The sequence below is a fragment of the Pseudophryne corroboree genome, chromosome 10 (assembly GCF_028390025.1).
Source record: "Pseudophryne corroboree isolate aPseCor3 chromosome 10, aPseCor3.hap2, whole genome shotgun sequence".
Classification (NCBI taxonomy): Eukaryota; Metazoa; Chordata; class Amphibia; order Anura; family Myobatrachidae; genus Pseudophryne; species Pseudophryne corroboree.
Window position 1 is genome coordinate 260,564,251 of NC_086453.1, and position 22,756 is coordinate 260,587,006.

Genomic DNA, 22,756 nt, shown 5'->3' on the forward strand with positions numbered 1-22,756 from the left:
AATAACTGGAGTGCCGGACCTACCTATTTCTTCTGCTGTTATCTCCTCGTTCAGGCACCCGGCGCATAGCCATTATGTAAGGGAGAGCCGGACCTCCAACTGTATGTATATATATATATATATTCATAGAACTCTGCAAGAAAATAGATTTGGACACAAATCCTCTCTATACCAAATTTATGCACTTAACTAGAGAGCTTGCGGTTATTCAGTTACAATACCCTTTATTAAATAACATTTCAATATACCGATATAGACAGGATTCAAACCTATAACCTGTTGCGCCAGCAACACCCATATCCTCATCCTGGTGTACTTCAACAGTGACATCTTCATTTTAACTATCAGGAACTGGACTGTGGGTGCTCCTTCCAGCACTTGCAGGAGGCGTGCAAATGGTGGAAGGAGCCACCTCTTACCGTCCAGTGTTGGGAAAGTCAGGCATCACAACCGACACAATTGGACTCTCCTTGGGGATTTGTGATTTAGAAGAATGCACAGTTCTTTGCTGTGCTTTTGCCAGCTTAACTCTTTTCATTTTTCTAGCGGGAGGATGAGTGCTTCCATCCCCATGTGAAGCTGAACCACTAGCCATGAACGCAGGCCAGGGCCTCAGCAGGTTCCTTGCCACTCCGTGTCGTAAATGGCACATTGGCAAGTTTACGCTTCTTCTCAGACGCTTTTAATTTAGATTTTTGGGTCATCATTTTACTGAACTTTTGCTTTTTGGATTTTACACGCTCTCTACTATGACATTGGGCATTGGCCTTGGCAGACGACATTGATGGCATTTCATTGTCTCTGTCATGACTAGTGTCAGCAGCTTCAGCACTAGGTGGAAGTGGCTCTTGATCTTTCCCTATTTTACCCTCCACATTTTTGTTCTCTATTTTTTAATGTGTGGAAGTATATGCCTGTAGTATTATTATATCAATAGCAATGTCCTACTGTACTGTACTACTATATACTGCTCACAACAATGCAGCACAGATATGGATATTTGAAGTGACATGGAGCTGCAAGACACAGCAATGGCCTACTGTACTGTACAACTATATACTGTTGGTCACCAAAATGCTGCACTTTACTACTATATACTGCTCACAACAATGCAGCATAGATATAGATACTTGAAGTGACACGGAGCTGCAAGATACAGCAATGGCCTACTGTACTGTACAACTATTTACTGTTGGTCACCAAAATGTGGCACTGTACTACTATATATACTGCTCACAACAATGCAGCATAGATATGGATACTTGAAGTGACACGGAGCTGCAAGATACAGCAATGGCCTACTGTACTGTACAACTATATACTGTTGGTCACCAAAATGCTGCACTGTACTACTATATATACTGCTCACAACAATGCAGCATAGATATGGATACTTGAAGTGACACGGAGCTGCAAGATACAGCAATGGCCTACTGTACTGTACAACTATATACTGTTGGTCACCAAAATGCTGCACTGTACTAATATATATACTGCCTTCAACAATGCAGCATAGATATGGATACTTGAAGTGACACGGAGCTGCAAGATACAGCAATGGCCTACTGTACTGTACAACTATAAACTATTGGTCACCAAAATGCTGCACTGTACTACTATATACTGCTCACAACAATGCAGCACAAGATATGGATACTTGCAGTAACACGGAGCTGCAAGATACAGCAATGGCCTACTGTACTGTACAACTATATACTGTTGGTCACCAAAATGCTGCACTGCACTACTATATATACTGCTCACAGCAATGCAGCACAGGTATGGATACTTGAAGTGACACGGAGCTGCAAGATACATCAATGGCCTACTGTACTGTACAACTATATACTGTTGGTCACCAAAATTCTGCACTTTACTACTATATACTGCTCACAACAATGCAGCACAGCTATGGATACTTGCAGTGACACGGAGCTGCAAGATACAGCAATGGCCTACTGTACTGTACAACTATATACTGTTGGTCACCAAAATGCTGCACTGTACTACTATATATATACAGTATATACTGGTCACACAACAGTGCAGCAGATATTGAGCACTGATCAGGATACTGTCTAGAACTGAGTCTGACACGGAGCTGCAAGATACAGCAATGGCCTACTGTACTAATATAATATACTGGTGGTCCCCACAATGCAGCACACTGAGCACAGATATTTGCAGCACACTGAGCACAGATATGGAGCTTTTCAGGCAGAGAACGTAGCCACGTCCTCTCTGTTCAATCTCTAATGCACGAGTGAAAATGGCGGCGACATGCGGCTCTTTATATGTAATACGAATCTCGCGAGAATCCGACAGCGGGATGATGACGTTCGGCCTCGTTCGGGTTAACCAAGCAAGGCGGGAAGATCCGAGGCTGCCTCGGACCCGTGAAAAACACGTGAAGTTTGGGGGGGTTCGGATCTCGACGAACTGAACCAGCTCATCTTTAATATATATATATATATATATATATATATATATATATATATATATTCATAGAACTCTGCAAGAAAATAGATTTGGACACAAATCCTCTCTATACCAAATTCATGCACTTAACTAGAGAGCTTGCGGTTATTCAGTTACAGTACCCTTTATTAAATAACATTTCAATATACCGATATAGACAGGATTCAAACCTATAACCTGTTGCGCCAGCAACACCCATATCCTCATCCTGGTGTACTTCAACAGTGACATCTTCATTTTGATTATCAGGAACTAGAGATGAGCGGGTTCGGTTTCTCTGAATCCGAACCCGCACGAACTTCATGTTTTTTTTCACGGGTACGAGCGACTCGGATCTTCCCGCCTTGCTCGGTTAACCCGAGCGCGCCCGAACGTCATCATGACGCTGTCGGATTCTCGCGAGACTCGGATTCTATATAAGGAGCCGCGCGTCGCCGCCATTTTCACACGTGCATTGAGATTGATAGGGAGAGGACGTGGCTGGCGTCCTCTCCATTTAGATTAGGAGAGAGAGAGAGAGATTGACCTGAGGCTGATACTGTAGAAGAGAGTGCAGTGTTTAGTGACTGACCACAGTGACCACCAGCAGTGCAGTTGTTTTATTTAATATATCCGTTCTCTGCCTGAAAAAAACGGTACACACAGTGACTCAGTCACATACCATATCTGTGTGCACTGCTCAGCCCAGTGTGCTGCATGCCTGCATCATCTATGTATATATTATATATCTGACTGTGCTCAGCTCACACAGCTTATAATTGTGGGGGAGACTGGGGAGCACTGCAGTGCCAGTTATAGGTTATAGCAGGAGCCAGGAGTACAAGACAGTCACATACCATATCTGTGTGCACTGCTCAGCCCAGTGTGCTGCATCATCTATGTATATATTATATATCTGACTGTGCTCAGCTCACACAGCTTATAATTGTGGGGGAGACTGGGGAGCACTGCAGTGCCAGTTATAGGTTATAGCAGGAGCCAGGAGTACATATTATATTAAAATTAAACAGTGCACACTTTTGCTGCAGGAGTGCCACTGCCAGTGTGACTGACCAGTGACCTGACCACACTGACCACCAGTATAGTTAGTAGTATACTATATTGTGATTGCCTGAAAAAGTTAAACACTCGTCGTGTGACTTCACTTGTGTGGTGTTTTTTTTTTTTATTCTATAAAAAACTCATTCTGCTGACAGACAGTGTCCAGCAGGTCCGTCATTATATAATATATATACCTGTCCGGCTGCAGTAGTGATATATATATATTTTTTATATCATTATTTATCATCCAGTCGCAGCAGACACAGTACGGTAGTTCACGGCTGTAGCTACCTCTGTGTCGGCACTCTGCAGTCCATCCATAATTGTATACCACCTACCCGTGGTTTTTTTTTCTTTCTTCTTTATACATACATACTACTACATCTCTTTATCAACCAGTCTATATTAGCAGCAGACACAGTACAGTACGGTAGTTCACGGCTGTGGCTACCTCTGTGTCGGCACTCGGCAGTCCGTCCATAATTGTATACCACCTAACCGTGGTTTTTTTTTCTTTCTTCTTCATACATACATACTACGACATCTCTTTATCAACCAGTCTATATTAGCAGCAGACACAGTACAGTACGGTAGTTCACGGCTGTGGCTACCTCTGTGTCGGCACTCGGCAGTCCGTCCATAATTGTATACCACCTAACCGTGGTTTTTTTTTCTTTCTTCTTTATACATACATACTACGACATCTCTTTATCAACCAGTCTATATTAGCAGCAGACACAGTACAGTACGGTAGTTCACGGCTGTGGCTACCTCTGTGTCGGCACTCGGCAGTCCGTCCATAATTGTATACCACCTAACCGTGGTTTTTTTTTCTTTCTTCTTCATACATACATACTACGACATCTCTTTATCAACCAGTCTATATTAGCAGCAGACACAGTACAGTACGGTAGTTCACGGCTGTGGCTACCTCTGTGTCGGCACTCGGCAGTCCGTCCATAATTGTATACCACCTAACCGTGGTTTTTTTTTCTTTCTTCTTTATACATACATACTACTACATCTCTTTATCAACCAGTCTATATTAGCAGCAGACACAGTACAGTACGGTAGTTCACGGCTGTGGCTACCTCTGTGTCGGCACTCGGCAGTCCGTCCATAATTGTATACCACCTAACCATGTTTTTTTTTCTTTCTTCTTCATACATACATACTACGACATCTCTTTATCAACCAGTCTATATTAGCAGCAGACACAGTACGGTAGTTCACGGCTGTAGCTACCTCTGTGTCGGCACTCGGCAGTCCGTCCATAATTGTATACTAGTATCCATCCATCTCCATTGTTTACCTGAGGTGCCTTTTAGTTGTGCCTATTAAAATATGGAGAACAAAAATGTTGAGGTTCCAAAATTAGGGAAAGATCAAGATCCACTTCCACCTCGTGCTGAAGCTGCTGCCACTAGTCATGGCCGAGACGATGAAATGCCAGCAACGTCGTCTGCCAAGGCCGATGCCCAATGTCATAGTACAGAGCATGTCAAATCCAAAACACCAAATATCAGTAAAAAAAGGACTCCAAAACCTAAAATAAAATTGTCGGAGGAGAAGCGTAAACTTGCCAATATGCCATTTACCACACGGAGTGGCAAGGAACGGCTGAGGCCCTGGCCTATGTTCATGGCTAGTGGTTCAGCTTCACATGAGGATGGAGGCACTCAGCCTCTCGCTAGAAAAATGAAAAGACTCAAGCTGGCAAAAGCAGTAGCACCGCAAAGAACTGTGCGTTCTTCGAAATCCCAAATCCACAAGGAGAGTCCAATTGTGTCGGTTGCGATGCCTGACCTTCCCAACACTGGACGTGAAGAGCATGCGCCTTCCACCATTTGCACGCCCTGCACCCCCTGCAACTGCTGGAAGGAGCACCCGCAGTCCAGTTCCTGATAGTCAGATTGAAGATGTCAGTGTTGAAGTACACCAGGATGAGGAGGATATGGGTGTTGCTGGCGCTGGGGAGGAAATTGACCAGGAGGATTCTGATGGTGAGGTGGTTTGTTTAAGTCAGGCACCCGGGGAGACACCTGTTGTCCGTGGGAGGAATATGGCCGTTGACATGCCTGGTGAAAATACCAAAAAAATCAGCTCTTCGGTGTGGAACTATTTCAACAGAAATGCGGACAACAGGTGTCAAGCCGTGTGTTCCCTTTGTCAAGCTGTAATAAGTAGGGGTAAGGACGTTAACCACCTCGGAACATCCTCCCTTATACGTCACCTGCAGCGCATTCATAATAAGTCAGTGACAAGTTCAAAAACTTTGGGTGACAGCGGAAGCAGTCCACTGACCAGTAAATCCCTTCCTCTTGTAACCAAGCTCACGCAAACCACCCCACCAACTCCCTCAGTGTCAATTTCCTCCTTCCCCAGGAATGCCAATAGTCCTGCAGGCAATGTCACTGGCAATTCTGACGAGTCCTCTCCTGCCTGGGATTCCTCCGATGCATCCTTGCGTGTAACGCCTACTGCTGCTGGCGCTGCTGTTGTTGCTGCTGGGAGTCGATGGTCATCCCAGAGGGGAAGTCGTAAGCCCACTTGTACTACTTCCAGTAAGCAATTGACTGTTCAACAGTCCTTTGCGAGGAAGATGAAATATCACAGCAGTCATCCTGCTGCAAAGCGGATAACTGAGGCCTTGACAACTATGTTGGTGTTAGACGTGCGTCCGGTATCCGCCGTTAGTTCTCAGGGAACTAGACAATTTATTGAGGCAGTGTGCCCCCGTTACCAAATACCATCTAGGTTCCACTTCTCTAGGCAGGCGATATAGAGAATGTACACGGACGTCAGAAAAAGACTCACCAGTGTCCTAAAAAATGCAGTTGTACCCAATGTCCACTTAACCACGGACATGTGGACAAGTGGAGCAGGGCAGGGTCAGGACTATATGACTGTGACAGCCCACTGGGTAGATGTATGGACTCCCGCCGCAAGAACAGCTGCGGCGGCACCAGTAGCAGCATCTCGCAAACGCCAACTCTTTCCTAGGCAGGCTACGCTTTGTATCACCGGTTTCCAGAATACGCACACAGCTGAAAACCTCTTACGGCAACTGAGGAAGATCATCGCGGAATGGCTTACCCCAATTGGACTCTCCTGTGGATTTGTGGCATCGGACAACGCCAGCAATATTGTGTGTGCATTAAATATGGGCAAATTCCAGCACGTCCCATGTTTTGCACATACCTTGAATTTGGTGGTGCAGAATTATTTAAAAAACGACAGGGGCGTGCAAGAGATGCTGTCGGTGGCCAGAAAAATTGCGGGACACTTTCGGCGTACAGGCACCACGTACAGAAGACTGGAGCACCACCAAAAACTACTGAACCTGCCCTGCCATCATCTGAAGCAAGAAGTGGTAACGAGGTGGAATTCAACCCTCTATATGCTTCAGAGGTTGGAGGAGCAGCAAAAGGCCATTCAAGCCTATACAATTGAGCACGATATAGGAGGTGGAATGCACCTGTCTCAAGCGCAGTGGAGAATGATTTCAACGTTGTGCAAGGTTCTGATGCCCTTTGAACTTGCCACACGTGAAGTCAGTTCAGACACTGCCAGCCTGAGTCAGGTCATTCCCCTCATCAGGCTTTTGCAGAAGAAGCTGGAGACATTGAAGGAGGAGCTAACACGGAGCGATTCCGCTAGGCATGTGGGACTTGTGGATGGAGCCCTTAATTCGCTTAACAAGGATTCACGGGTGGTCAATCTGTTGAAATCAGAGCACTACATTTTGGCCACCGTGCTCGATCCTAGATTTAAAGCCTACCTTGGATCTCTCTTTCCGGCAGACACAAGTCTGCTGGGGTTGAAAGACCTGCTGGTGAGAAAATTGTCAAGTCAAGCGGAACGCGACCTGTCAACATCTCCTCCTTCACATTCTCCCGCAACTGGGGGTGCGAGGAAAAGGCTCAGAATTCCGAGCCCACCCGCTGGCGGTGATGCAGGGCAGTCTGGAGCGACTGCTGATGCTGACATCTGGTCCGGACTGAAGGACCTGACAACGATTACGGACATGTCGTCTACTGTCACTGCATATGATTCTCTCACCATTGAAAGAATGGTGGAGGATTATATGAGTGACCGCATCCAAGTAGGCACGTCACACAGTCCATACTTATACTGGCAGGAAAAAGAGGCAATTTGGAGGCCATTGCACAAACTGGCTTTATTCTACCTAAGTTGCCCTCCCACAAGTGTGTACTCCGAAAGAGTGTTTAGTGCCGCCGCTCACCTTGTCAGCAATCGGCGTACGAGGTTACATCCAGAAAATGTGGAGAAGATGATGTTCATTAAAATGAATTATAATCAATTCCTCCGCGGAGACATTGACCAGCAGCAATTGCCTCCACAAAGTACACAGGGAGCTGAGATGGTGGATTCCAGTGGGGACGAATTGATAATCTGTGAGGAGGGGGATGTACACGGTGATATATCGGAGGGTGATGATGAGGTGGACATCTTGCCTCTGTAGAGCCAGTTTGTGCAAGGAGAGATTAATTGCTTCTTTTTTGGGGGGGGTCCAAACCAACCCGTCATATCAGTCACAGTCGTGTGGCAGACCCTGTCACTGAAATGATGGGTTGGTTAAAGTGTGCATGTCCTGTTTTGTTTATACAACATAAGGGTGGGTGGGAGGGCCCAAGGACAATTCCATCTTGCACCTCTTTTTTCTTTTATTTTTCTTTGCGTCATGTGCTGTTTGGGGAGGGTTTTTTGGAAGGGACATCCTGCGTGACACTGCAGTGCCACTCCTAAATGGGCCCGGTGTTTGTGTCGGCCACTAGGGTCGCTAATCTTACTCACACAGTCAGCTACCTCATTGCGCCTCTTTTTTTCTTTGCGTCATGTGCTGATTGGGGAGGGTTTTTTGGAAGGGACATCCTGCGTGACACTGCAGTGCCACTCCTAAATGGGCCCGGTGTTTGTGTCGGCCACTAGGGTCGCTAATCTTACTCACACAGTCAGCTACCTCATTGCGCCTCTTTTTTTCTTTGCGTCATGTGCTGATTGGGGAGGGTTTTTTGGAAGGGACATCCTGCGTGACACTGCAGTGCCACTCCTAAATGGGCCCGGTGTTTGTGTCGGCCACTAGGGTCGCTAATCTTGCTCACACAGTCAGCTACCTCATTGCGCCTCTTTTTTTCTTTGCGTCATGTGCTGATTGGGGAGGGTTTTTTGGAAGGGACATCCTGCGTGACACTGCAGTGCCACTCCTAGATGGGCCAGGTGTTTGTGTCGGCCACTAGTGTCGCTTAGCTTAGTCATCCAGCGACCTTGGTGCAAATTTTAGGACTAAAAATAATATTGTGAGGTGTGAGGTATTCAGAATAGACTGAAAATGAGTGGAAATTATGGTTTTTGAGGTTAATAATAATATGGGATCAAAATGACCCCCAAATTCTATGATTTAAGCTGTTTTTTAGTGTTTTTTTAAAAAAACACCCGAATCCAAAACACACCCGAATCCGACAAAAAAAATTCGGTGAGGTTTTGCCAAAACGCGGTCGAACCCAAAACACGGCCGCGGAACCGAACCCAAAACCAAAACACAAAACCCGAAAAATTTCAGGCGCTCATCTCTATCAGGAACTGGACTGTGGGTGCTCCTTCCAGCACTTGCAGGAGGCGTGCAAATGGTGGAAGGAGCCACCTCTTACCGTCCAGTGTTGGGAAAGTCAGGCATCACAACCGACACAATTGGACTCTCCTTGGGGATTTGTGATTTAGAAGAATGCACAGTTCTTTGCTGTGCTTTTGCCAGCTTAACTCTTTTCATTTTTCTAGCGGGAGGATGAGTGCTTCCATCCTCATGTGAAGCTGAACCACTAGCCATGAACGCAGGCCAGGGCCTCAGCAGGTTCCTTGCCACTCCGTGTCGTAAATGGCACATTGGCAAGTTTACGCTTCTTCTCAGACGCTTTTAATTTAGATTTTTGGGTCATCATTTTACTGAACTTTTGCTTTTTGGATTTTACACGCTCTCTACTATGACATTGGGCATTGGCCTTGGCAGACGACATTGATGGCATTTCATTGTCTCTGTCATGACTAGTGTCAGCAGCTTCAGCACTAGGTGGAAGTGGCTTTTGATCTTTCCCTATTTTACCCTCCACATTTTTGTTCTCTATTTTTTAATGTGTGGAAGTATATGCCAGTAGTATTATTATATCAATAGCAATGTCCTACTGTACTGTACAACTATATACTGCTCACAACAATGCAGCACAGATATGGATATTTGAAGTGACATGGAGCTGCAAGACACAGCAATGGCCTACTGTACTGTACAACTATATACTGTTGGTCACCAAAATGCTGCACTGTACTACTATATACTGCTCACAACAATGCAGCATAGATATAGATACTTGAAGTGACACGGAGCTGCAAGATACAGCAATGGCCTACTGTACTGTACAACTATTTACTGTTGGTCACCAAAATGTGGCACTGTACTACTATATATACTGCTCACAACAATGCAGCATAGATATGGATACTTGAAGTGACACGGAGCTGCAAGATACAGCAATGGCCTACTGTACTGTACAACTATATACTGTTGGTCACCAAAATGCTGCACTGTACTACTATATATACTGCTCACAGCAATGCAGCATAGATATGGATACTTGAAGTGACACGGAGCTGCAAGATACAGCAATGGCCTACTGTACTGTACAACTATATACTGTTGGTCACCAAAATGCTGCACTGTACTAATATATATACTGCTCACAACAATGCAGCATAGATATGGATACTTGAAGTGACACGGAGCTGCAAGATACAGCAATGGCCTACTGTACTGTATAACTATAAACTGTTGGTCACCAAAATGCTGCACTGTACTACTATATACTGCTCACAACAATGCAGCACAAGATATGGATACTTGCAGTGACACGGAGCTGCAAGATACAGCAATGGCCTACTGTACTGTACAACTATATACTGTTGGTCACCAAAATGCTGCACTGTACTACTATATATACTGCTCACAGCAATGCAGCATAGATATGGATACTTGAAGTGACACGGAGCTGCAAGATACAGCAATGGCCTACTGTACTGTACAACTATATACTGTTGGTCACCAAAATGCTGCACTGTACTAATATATATACTGCTCACAACAATGCAGCATAGATATGGATACTTGAAGTGACACGGAGCTGCAAGATACAGCAATGGCCTACTGTACTGTATAACTATAAACTGTTGGTCACCAAAATGCTGCACTGTACTACTATATACTGCTCACAACAATGCAGCACAAGATATGGATACTTGCAGTGACACGGAGCTGCAAGATACAGCAATGGCCTACTGTACTGTACAACTATATACTGTTGGTCACCAAAATGCTGCACTGCACTACTATATATACTGCTCACAGCAATGCAGCACAGGTATGTATAATTGAAGTGACACGGAGCTGCAAGATACATCAATGGCCTACTGTACTGTACAACTATATACTGTTGGTCACCAAAATTCTGCACTGTACTACTATATACTGCTCACAACAATGCAGCACAGCTTTGGATACTTGCAGTGACACGGAGCTGCAAGATACAGCAATGGCCTACTGTACTGTACAACTATATACTGTTGGTCACCAAAATGCTGCACTGTACTACTATATATATAGTATATACTGGTCACACAACAGTGCAGCAGATATTGAGCACTGATCAGGATACTGTCTAGAACTGAGTCTGACACGGAGCTGCAAGATACAGCAATGGCCTACTGTACTAATATAATATACTGGTGGTCCCCACAATGCAGCACACTGAGCACAGATATTTGCAGCACACTGAGCACAGATATGGAGCTTTTCAGGCAGAGAACGTAGCCACGTCCTCTCTGTTCAATCTCCAATGCACGAGTGAAAATGGCGGCAACATGCGGCTCTTTATATGGAATACGAATCTCGCGAGAATCCGACAGCGGGATGATGACGTTCGGCCTCGTTCGGGTTAACCAAGCAAGGCGGGAAGATCCGAAGCTGCCTCGGACCCGGGAAAAACACGTGAAGTTTGGGGGGGGTTCGGATCTCGACGAACTGAACCTGCTCATCTCTAATATATATATATATATATATATATATATATATATTCATAGAACTCTGCAAGAAAATAGATTTGGACACAAATCCTCTCTATACCAAATTCATGCACTTAACTAGAGAGCTTGCGGTTATTCAGTTACAATACCCTTTATTAAATAACATTTCAATATACCGATATAGACAGGATTCAAACCTATAACCTGTTGCATTACAGTCAAACATCTTATTCATTGAGCTATTTGATCCTGCATAAAAACTGAGATTTCTAACTATATGTAGCTACTTGTACTTTGTAAAAAACAATCAGCATTGCAATTGAGCAGATCTCTGTAACGTGCAGCCACACATCCAATCCCTTGCAGCCACACACTATATAGATCTACTTAGCTGCAATGCTGATAATTTTTCACAAAGAGCAAGGTAAGCTTCAAATAGTTAGAAATCTCTAGCTTACAATTCTCTAGCTTTCTATGCAAGGGCAGGTAGCTCAATAAATAGTGACTTACTGCAAAGACTCAGGCAATGGGTTTGAATGCCGGGTATGTCAGCATTTTGAAATGTAATAAAGGACAGTGTGGCTGAATAAGAGCTCCCAAGTTAAGTTCATGAATGTTGTATAGGTATTAGCGATGGAAGGGGTGGGGTGAGATAGGCTCGCTGAGGTTGCTCAGCTTCAAAAATGGGAGAGCAGCAAATAAAAGTATTAAAACAGATAACTGGCAAGTGCCCCCTACCCTGCAGTACTATGGGCTTCATTCTGAGTTGATCGCATGGTGACGATTTTTGCAGCGCAGCGATCAGGTTACTATTGCGCATGCACGCCGTATGTGTACAAACAGCATTGCTGCTGTGCAATGCTTCTAGCCACGATTCCATTCGCACATCCATTCGCGAGGAGATTGTCAGAAAGAGGGCGTTTAGGGGTGTCAACTGACTGTTTTCTGGGAGTGGTAGGGAAAACGCAGGCGTTCCCAGGCATTTGCAGGGCGGGTGTCTGACGTCAATTTCGGGACCGGACAGGCTGAAGTGATCGCAAGGGCTGAGTAAGTTCAGACCTACTCAGAAACTGCAAAAAACTTTTTCGTCCCACTCGGATACACATGCGATCGCACACTTGCAAAGCAAAAATACACTCCCCCATGGGCGGCGACTATACGTTTGCACAGCTGCAGAAAGTAGCTAGCAAGCGATCAACTCGGAATAAAGGCCCATGTACGGTGGCACACTCCGCACACACCTAGTTACGGCCCTGTAGGGGTGTGTCTGTGTGGCACATGTGTGTGAGAGAGAGGGGCCTAAAGAGGCTGTGTGACTAAAATGTTGAATATTGTGAGACTGTAAACCATAAGGTAGACATAACCTTCTGCAAATAGTTGTCACCTGGGTAGTCAGAACCCAGTCAGCCATTTTCTTATCCAGCTGCCAATCACTGCCAAGAGATCATGTATCACAGACTACAGGTGTATGGACAGCAGAAAAGCAATTAGCCATTTGCTGTCAGAAAACCTATGAATATTATCTTGAAAGTATTTTGTGCTACACAGACAGCGCAGCTGAGCAAACAATGAGGAACGGATCCCGTTACCTTTATTTAGGAACTGAGATATGTTTCACAGATATACAGCCATGAATTGTAGAGGTCACTAGTCTCCAGCATTAATATGTGATACAGGTTGAGTATCCCTTATCCAAAATGCTTGGGACCAGAGGTATTTTGGATATCGGATTTTTCCGTATTTTGGAATAATTGCATCCCATAATGAGATATCATGGTGATGGGACCTAAGTCTAAGCACAGAATGCATTTATGTTTCATATACACATTATACACACAGCCTGAAGGTCATTTTAGCCAATATTTTTTATAATTTTGTGCATTAAACAAAGTGTGTCTGCATTCACACAATTCATTTATGTTTCATATACACCTTATACACACAGCCTGAAGGTCATTTAATACAATATTTTTAATAACTTTGTGTATTAAACAAAGTTTGTGTACATTGAGCCATCAAAAACAAAGGTTTCACTATCTCGCTCTCACTCCAAAAAGTCCGTATTTCGGAATATTCCGTATTTCGGAATATTTGGATATGGGATACTCAACCTGTAATTATCATAGCCAGACGGTGAAACAGGGCACAAGTCATGGAAATCCACATAGCTATTAAGGAACTTGTATATGTCTTTTGTGCAGCTGCAGACTTTACCTCAGAAAATGTTATACAGTATGTGCCACAAATGTGCACCAACCAGTAACGTGCGGGGAGGTTAATGGCTGGGGAGGCACTGGGTTCTCCCATTCTCCACTACATTCCCAGCAGCACAAGAACACAAACCACAGCTCACTTTTTAGGAACAGCAGATACAGTAGAGGGCATGGTAGGTGCGCTGGTACTGCAGCCTTGTGTATATACTGTATTTACAATACAGACCTAAAGTACCAAGACAGCACAGGATGGCATGGGCAGCATCACCCATGGGCTTCTGCATTCTCCCTCTACAAAACCTCCCTGCAACCCATGTCACCTGGGTGGGTGTAGAGGATCTGAGGGTGAGCTGTCCAGTCACTTCCCACCCAGCCCAGCTGCCCCCCTCTCTCACCTGGGTCCTGGGCAGACATGCCCTGTGCAGAGCCCCCGGTCTAGGAGAATGCAGGCGTCGATGCTGCTGCTGCTGTGGGTTGGGAGGGCGGAGGAGGAGGAAGGAGAGGGAAGAACGCCTGTCGATGCACGCACCCCCAGCTCTGGACTTACCTCTGCCTCCGGGACTGCCGCAGATTAGTTGCACTTGGCTCTGCCTCCTCCCTAGCGCTAGCTGCGATGGGGTAACAGAGAGAAACCACCAGGCTGTGGCTGCTGCTGTCAGGCTCCCACCACCACCAGGGAGAAGCATTCGATATCCCAGCTGTTGGGATCCCGGCACTCAGCATACCGGCACCGGGATCCCGACTGCCGAGATACCAACAACTATTCTTCCTCTTGGGGTGTCCACGACACCCCTGGAGGGAGAATAAATAGCGTGTAGTGCGCCACAGTGCACGCAAGGGTCTCTTTTGAACTCGCCCAACTGCTGGCATTCTGGCGGCCGGGATACCCACAGCCAGGATATCATTTTAGACCTGCACCAGGCGAGTCTAGGTACTGGCAGCAGAGCTAATAACGGCTTTGGCTAATGAGAGCACTGTTGACATTGGCATGATGGGGCTGATTCAAATATTGTAACCCCTACAGTATGATGATCATAGCTCATACAACCACCATTCCCCCTATCGCAGCTCACTTCCTCCAAGTCACCTGATCGCTGTTCGCCCCACATTCCTCGATTGCGGCCCCTCACGCCCGCTGCTTGTGGCCATGTTAGAGAAAAAAATCACCATACACAACTAGGCAGTGGCAGCTGACAGAGAGTCCCCCTGGGTCCCACCAACCATCGTCGCCTTCACTGCCTAGTTTATGATCCCTGCAGAACACATTTTTTTTTAAATATAACAGCACTGTAGCTGTCCTGACACACACACAAGCACACATGCAGGCAGAGTATGAGCAGCGTACTGAGTGTGCTGCTGTCTGCCCAGCATCCCCTGGCCCCATCCCCACCTGATATTAACAAGTGCATACAACCTGTCACTGACCTAGGTTGGGGGTGTTGTGAACTCGGGGGTTCTTCCGATGGTAGGGAAGAGGAACCACAGTTGGGTCAAAACAGGGAGGGCCTGATATAGGTCTTCCTCATACAGGACTCTGACAGTAAGGCTTGGTGAAAATATTGAAGAACTTTATTGCAGGAAGGGAGCAACACAATGTCACATAGCAGAGAGGGAACTTATGGGGGAATGTCCAGGCCTATAGAAGAACTTGTAAGCAATGTTAAAGATGCTAATAAATGAAGTACTTGTGAGTGATGGTGAAAGACACTGAGAACGATGTTTTAAAGATGCTGATGATTGAAGAGCTTGTGAGCGATGTTAAAAGATACTGGTGACTGAAGAACTTGTGAGCGATGTTTTTAAAGACACTGATGATTTGAAGAACTTGTGAACGGTGTTTAAAGACACTTATGATTTGTAGAATTTGAGAGCGGTGTTTAAAGACACTGATGACTTGTAGAACTTGAGAGCTGTGTTTAAAGACACTGATGATTTGTAGAACTTGAGAGCGGTGTTTAAAGACACTGATGACTTGTAGAACTTTGAGAGCGGTGTTTGAAGATTCTGATGATTTGTAGAACTTGAGAGCGATGTTTTAAAGACACTGATGATTTGTAAAGCTTGAGAGCGGTGGTTAAAGACACTGATGATTTGTAGAACTTGAGAGTGGTGGTTAAAGACACTGATGATTTATAGAACTTGAGAGGGGTGTTTGAAGATTCTGATGATTTGTAGAACTTGAGAGCGATGTTTTAAAGACACTGATGATTTGTAGAGCTTGAGAGCGGTGGTTAAAGACACTGATGATTTGTAGAACTTGAGAGCGGTGGTTAAAGACACTGATGATTTATAGAACTTGAGAGCGGTGGTTAAAGACACTGATGATTTATAGGAACTTGAGAGCGGTGGTTAAAGACACTGATGATTTGTATAACTTGAGAGCGGTGTTTAAAGACACTGATGACTTGTAGAACTTGAGAGCGGTGTCTAGCTCGCAGCCCACGCTGACTCCGAGAAGCACTGGTGACTGGACCGCAGAGGAACACACCAGCCGCTGGGAACGGTGGAAACTGTGCAGCAACTGGCACCTGGAAATTCCGGAGACACTGGAGTACAACTGCAGAGAGACTCGCCGGGAACAAGAGCACTGGCATCCACTTCAGGGGAAAAGGCGATACTCAGGCGCCGATGCTCTGCCCGGCGTCTGACTTTGAATCTCCCGCCTCCGCTGGATTGGTGGAACAATCTGATGACGTCACCTTCTCCCCGCCCACGTGTTGCCGGGTGTCATGGCGGCGCCCCTGCCCCGGGGAACCGCCGGGAGCCGCGCCAGCCAGACGCCGGAGCCCGTGGACCACCGAAGGCCGCAACACAGATCAGCAGGCACGCAGGGGTAAGCGCGGCGAACGCCGCCTCTGGCGTGTGACACAACCACCTCTCATTAAAACAGCCTGCACCTCTCTCCTGCAGCCACCACTTCTCTTACCCTGTATTGCAGGAAGCAAACGCACCGCCGCTGGTGAGAGCCACACCGGGAGAAGGTAAAAGCAGCGACATTGCTGTTCCCAGCACATCTATCAGGCATGAGGCGGGGCCTCACCTCCTATGCTCTAAGTGTGCCGGCAGCGGCACTAAGAGGCCGAGCCCATTGCTCCAAGTCCTAAGTGCATTGAGCCAGGTAGGTGGAGATTGCAGAGGTGGGCTTACCACCCCCAATGTACAGCCACTCACCCCAGTCTAGTTACGGCCACACATACACCAGCCAGACAGCACCCACATACTCTATGTACGCAGGGCACCTTGCAAAAACATAATGGTGTGTGTGCCATGATCTGCATCCTTGTCTCCCCACCACATGTGGGTGATTGGACAGTTTATCTAGCACTGGATCCGCTGTCTAATCACATCTGCATCACTGACAGGGGCGTGTTTCATGTGAGCTGAAAGCACGCCCCTGTCACTGAGGCACTTGTATAAGCGCAGCTTCCTCCAGTTTTTTAAATGGGCTTTTACTGTCCATGGCTTGGCCCCGCCCCCCTCTTTATCCCCGTTACCATTGTCAATGGGTGGCACTGCTATAGGTGCCTCCCAAACTAAATGAATTCATTATATTGTTTAGAATAATATAAAGAAGATACATATGACACAGAATATGTGTCTCAAGTATCCTCTTTGTATTATTGAAATCATTAATGGCTCCCCTGGCTGCATGTCCCTGGCACCAACATTACAATTACACTGTGGTAGATGAACTGATTTTACTGTAATATTTGCTGTTGTTAATATTGTAAAGCTTTATTAATTCATACACACTGTATAATATTCAGTCATTTATTTAGTGAAGTTCAATTTATTATTGAAGACTTATTAATTGTGTGGAATTTGTGACAGATAAAATAATGTATAAATAAAAATCTGGTAATTGTTGATTCCAACTCCTCTTATTTTTATTGTAGCCCTTCTTGTTTATTTTTGGGGGGTCTTTCCCTCTTTGCCTGAAGCAGTGGCATAACTTCCAGAGACATTAGAGGCACTGGCCACTGGGTTCCAGCTGCCAGAGGGGCACCACGATAGGGGCACCCTGGGGGCTGCTGAACAAGAACAGATCACTGTACACTAATTTCATAGTGATTTGCTACAGTCACTGCTGACTGCTGTCCAAGTTCAGAATCTTCTGCTTTGCCTCCAGCCACCTGTTATGAACTTACACCCCGTGGCCTGAAGTGTGTCCGTACAGGAACTCTGGGTCAAGAGCAGATGACAGAAGATTAAAGACCTCCAAGGGAATTCCTTTGGGCAGCACCTTAATGGTACCAACACCCAGTTTATTACTCCACTACTTAAAATATAGACACATAGGGGAAATTCAATAGTTTGAAAAGTTGGCAGGGTGTCTGTTCTTTCCTGTCTATTAGGAAAAAACAGACTGAGTTTTCAAACAATTGAATCCCCCCCCCCATAGAATGTGATGGCAGTTAAAAACCACTTGGCCCATCTAATCTGCCTTTTTTTAACCTTTTCGTAACTTCAACCCTAGTTGATCCTTAGTTTTTAATACTTGTTTGTTGCAATCATAATGTGAAGTCCATTCTTGAAAGTACAGTATACAAACATAGAACAAATGAAGATGTATGACTGGCAGATGCTCTGAGAGCTGAGTGCTGATGCTGAGTTTTTGGTCTCTGCCTTCCATACATGTACATATACAAAGTGTTTTGTTTTTTTACAAGATGGAGTAAATAAGGATGTCTGTTCTATTTTAATGAGTGCACAATATGGAGCCATTGGGTGATTACTTCAGCAGTACTGCTCTTGCTGTACATCATGCTAATGTACTCTAATAGTTGCTAGACAACTAAAGATATTATAAACTTACTGCGAAACATGTCTTCAAGACAGCTTTGGTTTGGTCGTCAATCTCCGTGAAGCAGTTCAACTATTAACAAATAAGTGATTTTAGTATAAATGGTACATCCGTCTTTACATAAAAACTTGCAGTTTACATTCATGTACATAATTGTACAGTAGGTCCCGTTGGAGCCCCGTGCAATGTGTGACTATATACAGTTCTTGGTATTAGTCATGGAAACTTTACGTTACACTAGTGTAACATAGGAACCTCTATACCAAGAGTGTATACAGTATTATTTTGCTTTTATAGAACAACAACGGATGACACTGTTAATGGATCTGGATTTTCAGAGTTATTTGGAAGGCATTTAGAAATGTATAAAAATGCAAATCCTGTTAATAAAAACAAAGTACTGTAAGTGGTTTTCTTGTGTTTTATATTGAATTATTCCTATGGTTAAGCAAAATGTCCATGTGGTTTTTACAAATGGTAATAACAAATTCAGAGAAAGTGCTGGCAAACAGTCTATTTAGAATATAAATGTATTCTATATAAGAAAAACAATAATAACAATATGCCTAATGGTGCCCACACACGGTGCGATTCTCGCATGCTATTTGATCTTTTTAGTTCAAATAGCATCGCGTCTAGTTCAAATCGCACCGTGTGTGGGCACCATAAGAACGTCCTGCTTTAACCCCAAATCTATCTTACAAATATTTTGATAAATCCATAGTTTAATATTATCAGGACTATATAGACCCTAACAAACAATCAAAAAGCATAACACTCATTAGTGAAACATTAGTGATACAGGCCCTCATTCCGAGTTGTTCGCTCGCTAGCTACTTTTAGCAGAAATGCAAACACAAAGCCGCCGCCCTCTGGGAGTGTATTTTAGCATAGCAGAATTGCTAACGAAAGATTAGCAATTCTGCTATTAAGTATTTCCTTGCAGTTTCTGAGTAGCTCCAGACCTACTCCTAGATTGCGATCACCTCAGTCCGTTTAGTTCCTGGTTTGATGTCACAAACACGCCCAGCGTCCGGCCAGCCACTCCTCCATTTCTCCAGCCACTCCTGCGTTTTTACCTGGCACGCCTGCGTTTTTTTAGCACACTCCCCGAAAACAGCCAGTTTCCGCCCATAAACACCCACTTCCTGTCAATCACACTACGATCAGCAGAGCGATTGAAAATCTTTGTTCGCCCGTGAGTAAAATAGCATAGTTTTGTGTAAAATTGCTTAGCGCGTGCGCCCTGCTGTGCATACGCATGCGCAGAACTGCCAGATTTTAGCCTATTAGCAATTCTGCTAAAAATAGCAGCAAGCGATCTACTCGGAATGACCACCACAGTTGTAACAGATTACTTGTTAAAATAGACAAAGTCCACAATTATTTGTTAGTAAAAAGCCTTATTATACCTTAATATATTTTGTGCTGAGTTAAATCTAAATGCTTTATTTCAGCAAACAGCGTTCACAGTTGTTAGTGACAGCCTTATTTTGCATTAGTAGATGTTGTGCTGGTTTAGATGTCATAGTTTTTATTTGAGCCGCACTGTATATTCACACATGTATCTTTCTTTGCAGTCTTTTATGAACAACTGCAGAGAGCTTTTTTTCCTCCTCTCTCTTACCCCATTTATTATTAATCTCTGTGGGATGCCATGCTCTCCTCAGCCAGCGACAAATACATGGGGGACGCATGATCAGTAAGGAAACAAATTGACTGTATAGGAAAGGAGTGGGTTAAACCCCATAGGCTGGGGGCAGGCCTGTTTTTGAGCTTTAGGGGTGGAAGTTATAGGGTCCTATAGGAATAGAGTATAGGGGTGGGCTAGTGGTATGATTAGTCTGGTGAGGGGGCTGGGTCAGCCTCTTTTGTTTCAGTCTTTGGTCCGGTTAAGCCCAGTACCCACGGGCCGATGCAGGAGAGATGTGTGCTGAGCGAACCGCTCAGCACACATCTCTCCTGCCGCTCAGCACAGCGCGATCTGTGCTGAGCGTGCGGGGGGAGACGGGGGGGGGGGGGGGCGCTCATTTCACCCAGCGGGTGAAGTGAGCGACCCGCTAGATTGGCCTGCATGCGGGGCCGCGCATCGCTATCGCTGAGGGGGCTACACACGGAGCGATCATGCTGATATTCTAAGCAATCTAGTCAGATTGCTTAGAATATCGCTCCGTGAGTACCCCCCTTAAGTGTTGTCCAGAGGCTTGGGATAAAAGCTTTTGTTTGCCTTTATACTGTTTCCCCCCATAGCTTGTAGTTTAGCTTAGGCATTTTGGGATTGAGGATACAGGAATGTGTAGGCAGGACTTGGGTTTGTTTTTGCTGTGTTTCTTTGCATCTGTATTTGGCCACCATGCCCCGTCCGCAGCGCCTGCCCCTGACCCCTGCCCGTTACCTGGATGCAGCGGTTACTTGCGTGGGATCCCCCTCTGGCCGGGGCTCACAGCGTGTGAGCGCTGGTGCTGCTGGCGGCGCCGCTGCTCGTGCCCGTGTACGGGGGCGCGCAGCGGTTCGCGGCAGCATGTCTCCCCCTCTGCTCCCGCGGGCACCGGATGATCAGTCCGGGGCAGCGGCGGGTAAAGGGCCGGGAGCAGAGAAGCAGCTTGTGCTCAGCTGGCGGGGGAGTGCAGCGGGGAAGCCCGCTGGCGGGACTCCCTCTCCGGCCACAAGGGGGTGGGTGCGTGCGTCTGAACGCGCGAGCCGCAATATAATGGAAGGGCTGGCTCCGTGAGGGGTGCAGAGGCACCCATTAATGCGGGGACGAGTGGTGCCGGGCGGAGGCACGGTAGCCACCGGTCCTCTGGTGATATGGCTGCACGGGGGCACGCGCACCGGGCATCCATTGATACAGGGAGTTTGCCTGGGAGCTCTCCACATTCTGGTAGGAGAAGCTCCCAGGCAGCCAGTGGGGGTCAGGTGGCTGTGGCATCAGGGGGTGGTGGCCATTTGCTGGTCTCAGCTAGAGGAGGGGTGGTGCCTAGGCGAGCTGCATCAGGGGGGAGAGCAGGAGGGGGAGCGAGGGATCAGGTTGCAGTAGGCTCTAGATCTGTTAGGAGGCAGGCAGGGCAGCGTGCTCTGGACAGAGGTGCTGTGGCAGCTGCTGAGCAGGGAGAAGGAGTGAATGCAGGGGCTGCAGTAGGTGCGGCTGAGGCGTTTGACCCCTCTGCCGTTTCATCGGCGGTGTCTGTTATGGCCGCTGCGTTGGCACCCATTATGTCGGCCGTGTCCCCGGGGAGTGGGCATGCGTTGCCTGCGGCGGTGGATCGCGTTACTGTACCTGGCGCTTCCGGCCCTGCCATTGCGCTGTTTTTAGAAGCTTGCCGCAATTTAGGGGCAGTCGCAGTTTTAATAGGAGGCAATACGGCGGCCGAAGGTGTTTAATGACCGCAGGGGGATTTTGTTGTCTTCAAATCCCGCCAGTGGGACTGCGGCCTCTGGGGTGGCTCTTCCATCTTTTTCAGATTCGGCAGAAGGGGAGGACGGCCTTGTTAAAGGGGAAACATCGCCGTCTGTGTCCGGGACGTCAGGTGAGTTGGAGGAGGATTCTGATGTGAGTTGGGGGAGTGCATCTTCCTCTTCATACAGGGGGTATAGCAGTTCTGCTACCTCTTCATCCTCTTCTGTGCGATCGGCGGTTAGTAGCGCGGCGAAGGAAAAGAGGAGATCTCATAAATATGTGCGGCGGGAGGCGCGAAGGCGAGATAGACGGGGCAAAAGGCGTAGGGTTTCTGGTAGCGTGTGTAGGGCCAGAAAGCGTCGCAATTTTCCGGGCGTAGTTCATTGTGACTACACTGCGGTCTTGCGAGGGCTCCGCGAGAGTTGTAGAAAACGAATTCAGCAAGGGGAGTATGTTGATGTTTTTGTTAGGCGCGGCGGTCTTCGGCCATGCCCTGACTGAGCAGCGGTCACGGCCGCCGCGCCTCTCTCCTTCCCTGTCCCCCGCACGGCGCCTAGCAACGCCAGGACGCCGTGCGCACGATAGCCACCGGGTCCCTGGCAACGCAGGACGCCAAGCATGCAGGGCCGCCGGGTGCATAGCAACGGGGACGCCACAGGTGGACCACGTTCCCCGTTGCTAAGAATAGTTAATTAGGTTGCTCGTGCAGCAGGGCAGCTGCACGGCAACTAGTAA

At 46.5% G+C, this 22,756-nt stretch overlaps 1 protein-coding gene across 1 annotated transcript in view; it reads right to left on the bottom strand.

Moving 5' to 3' along the window:
* LOC134965289 (uncharacterized) overlaps positions 1-22,756 on the bottom strand; it is a 213,637-nt gene that overhangs the window by 137,936 nt on the left and 52,945 nt on the right. Inside the window, exon 6 of the mRNA XM_063941770.1 lies at positions 18,637-18,696. Within this exon, the coding sequence (XP_063797840.1) occupies positions 18,637-18,696 (60 nt within the window). The remainder of the gene's footprint in view (positions 1-18,636; positions 18,697-22,756) is intronic.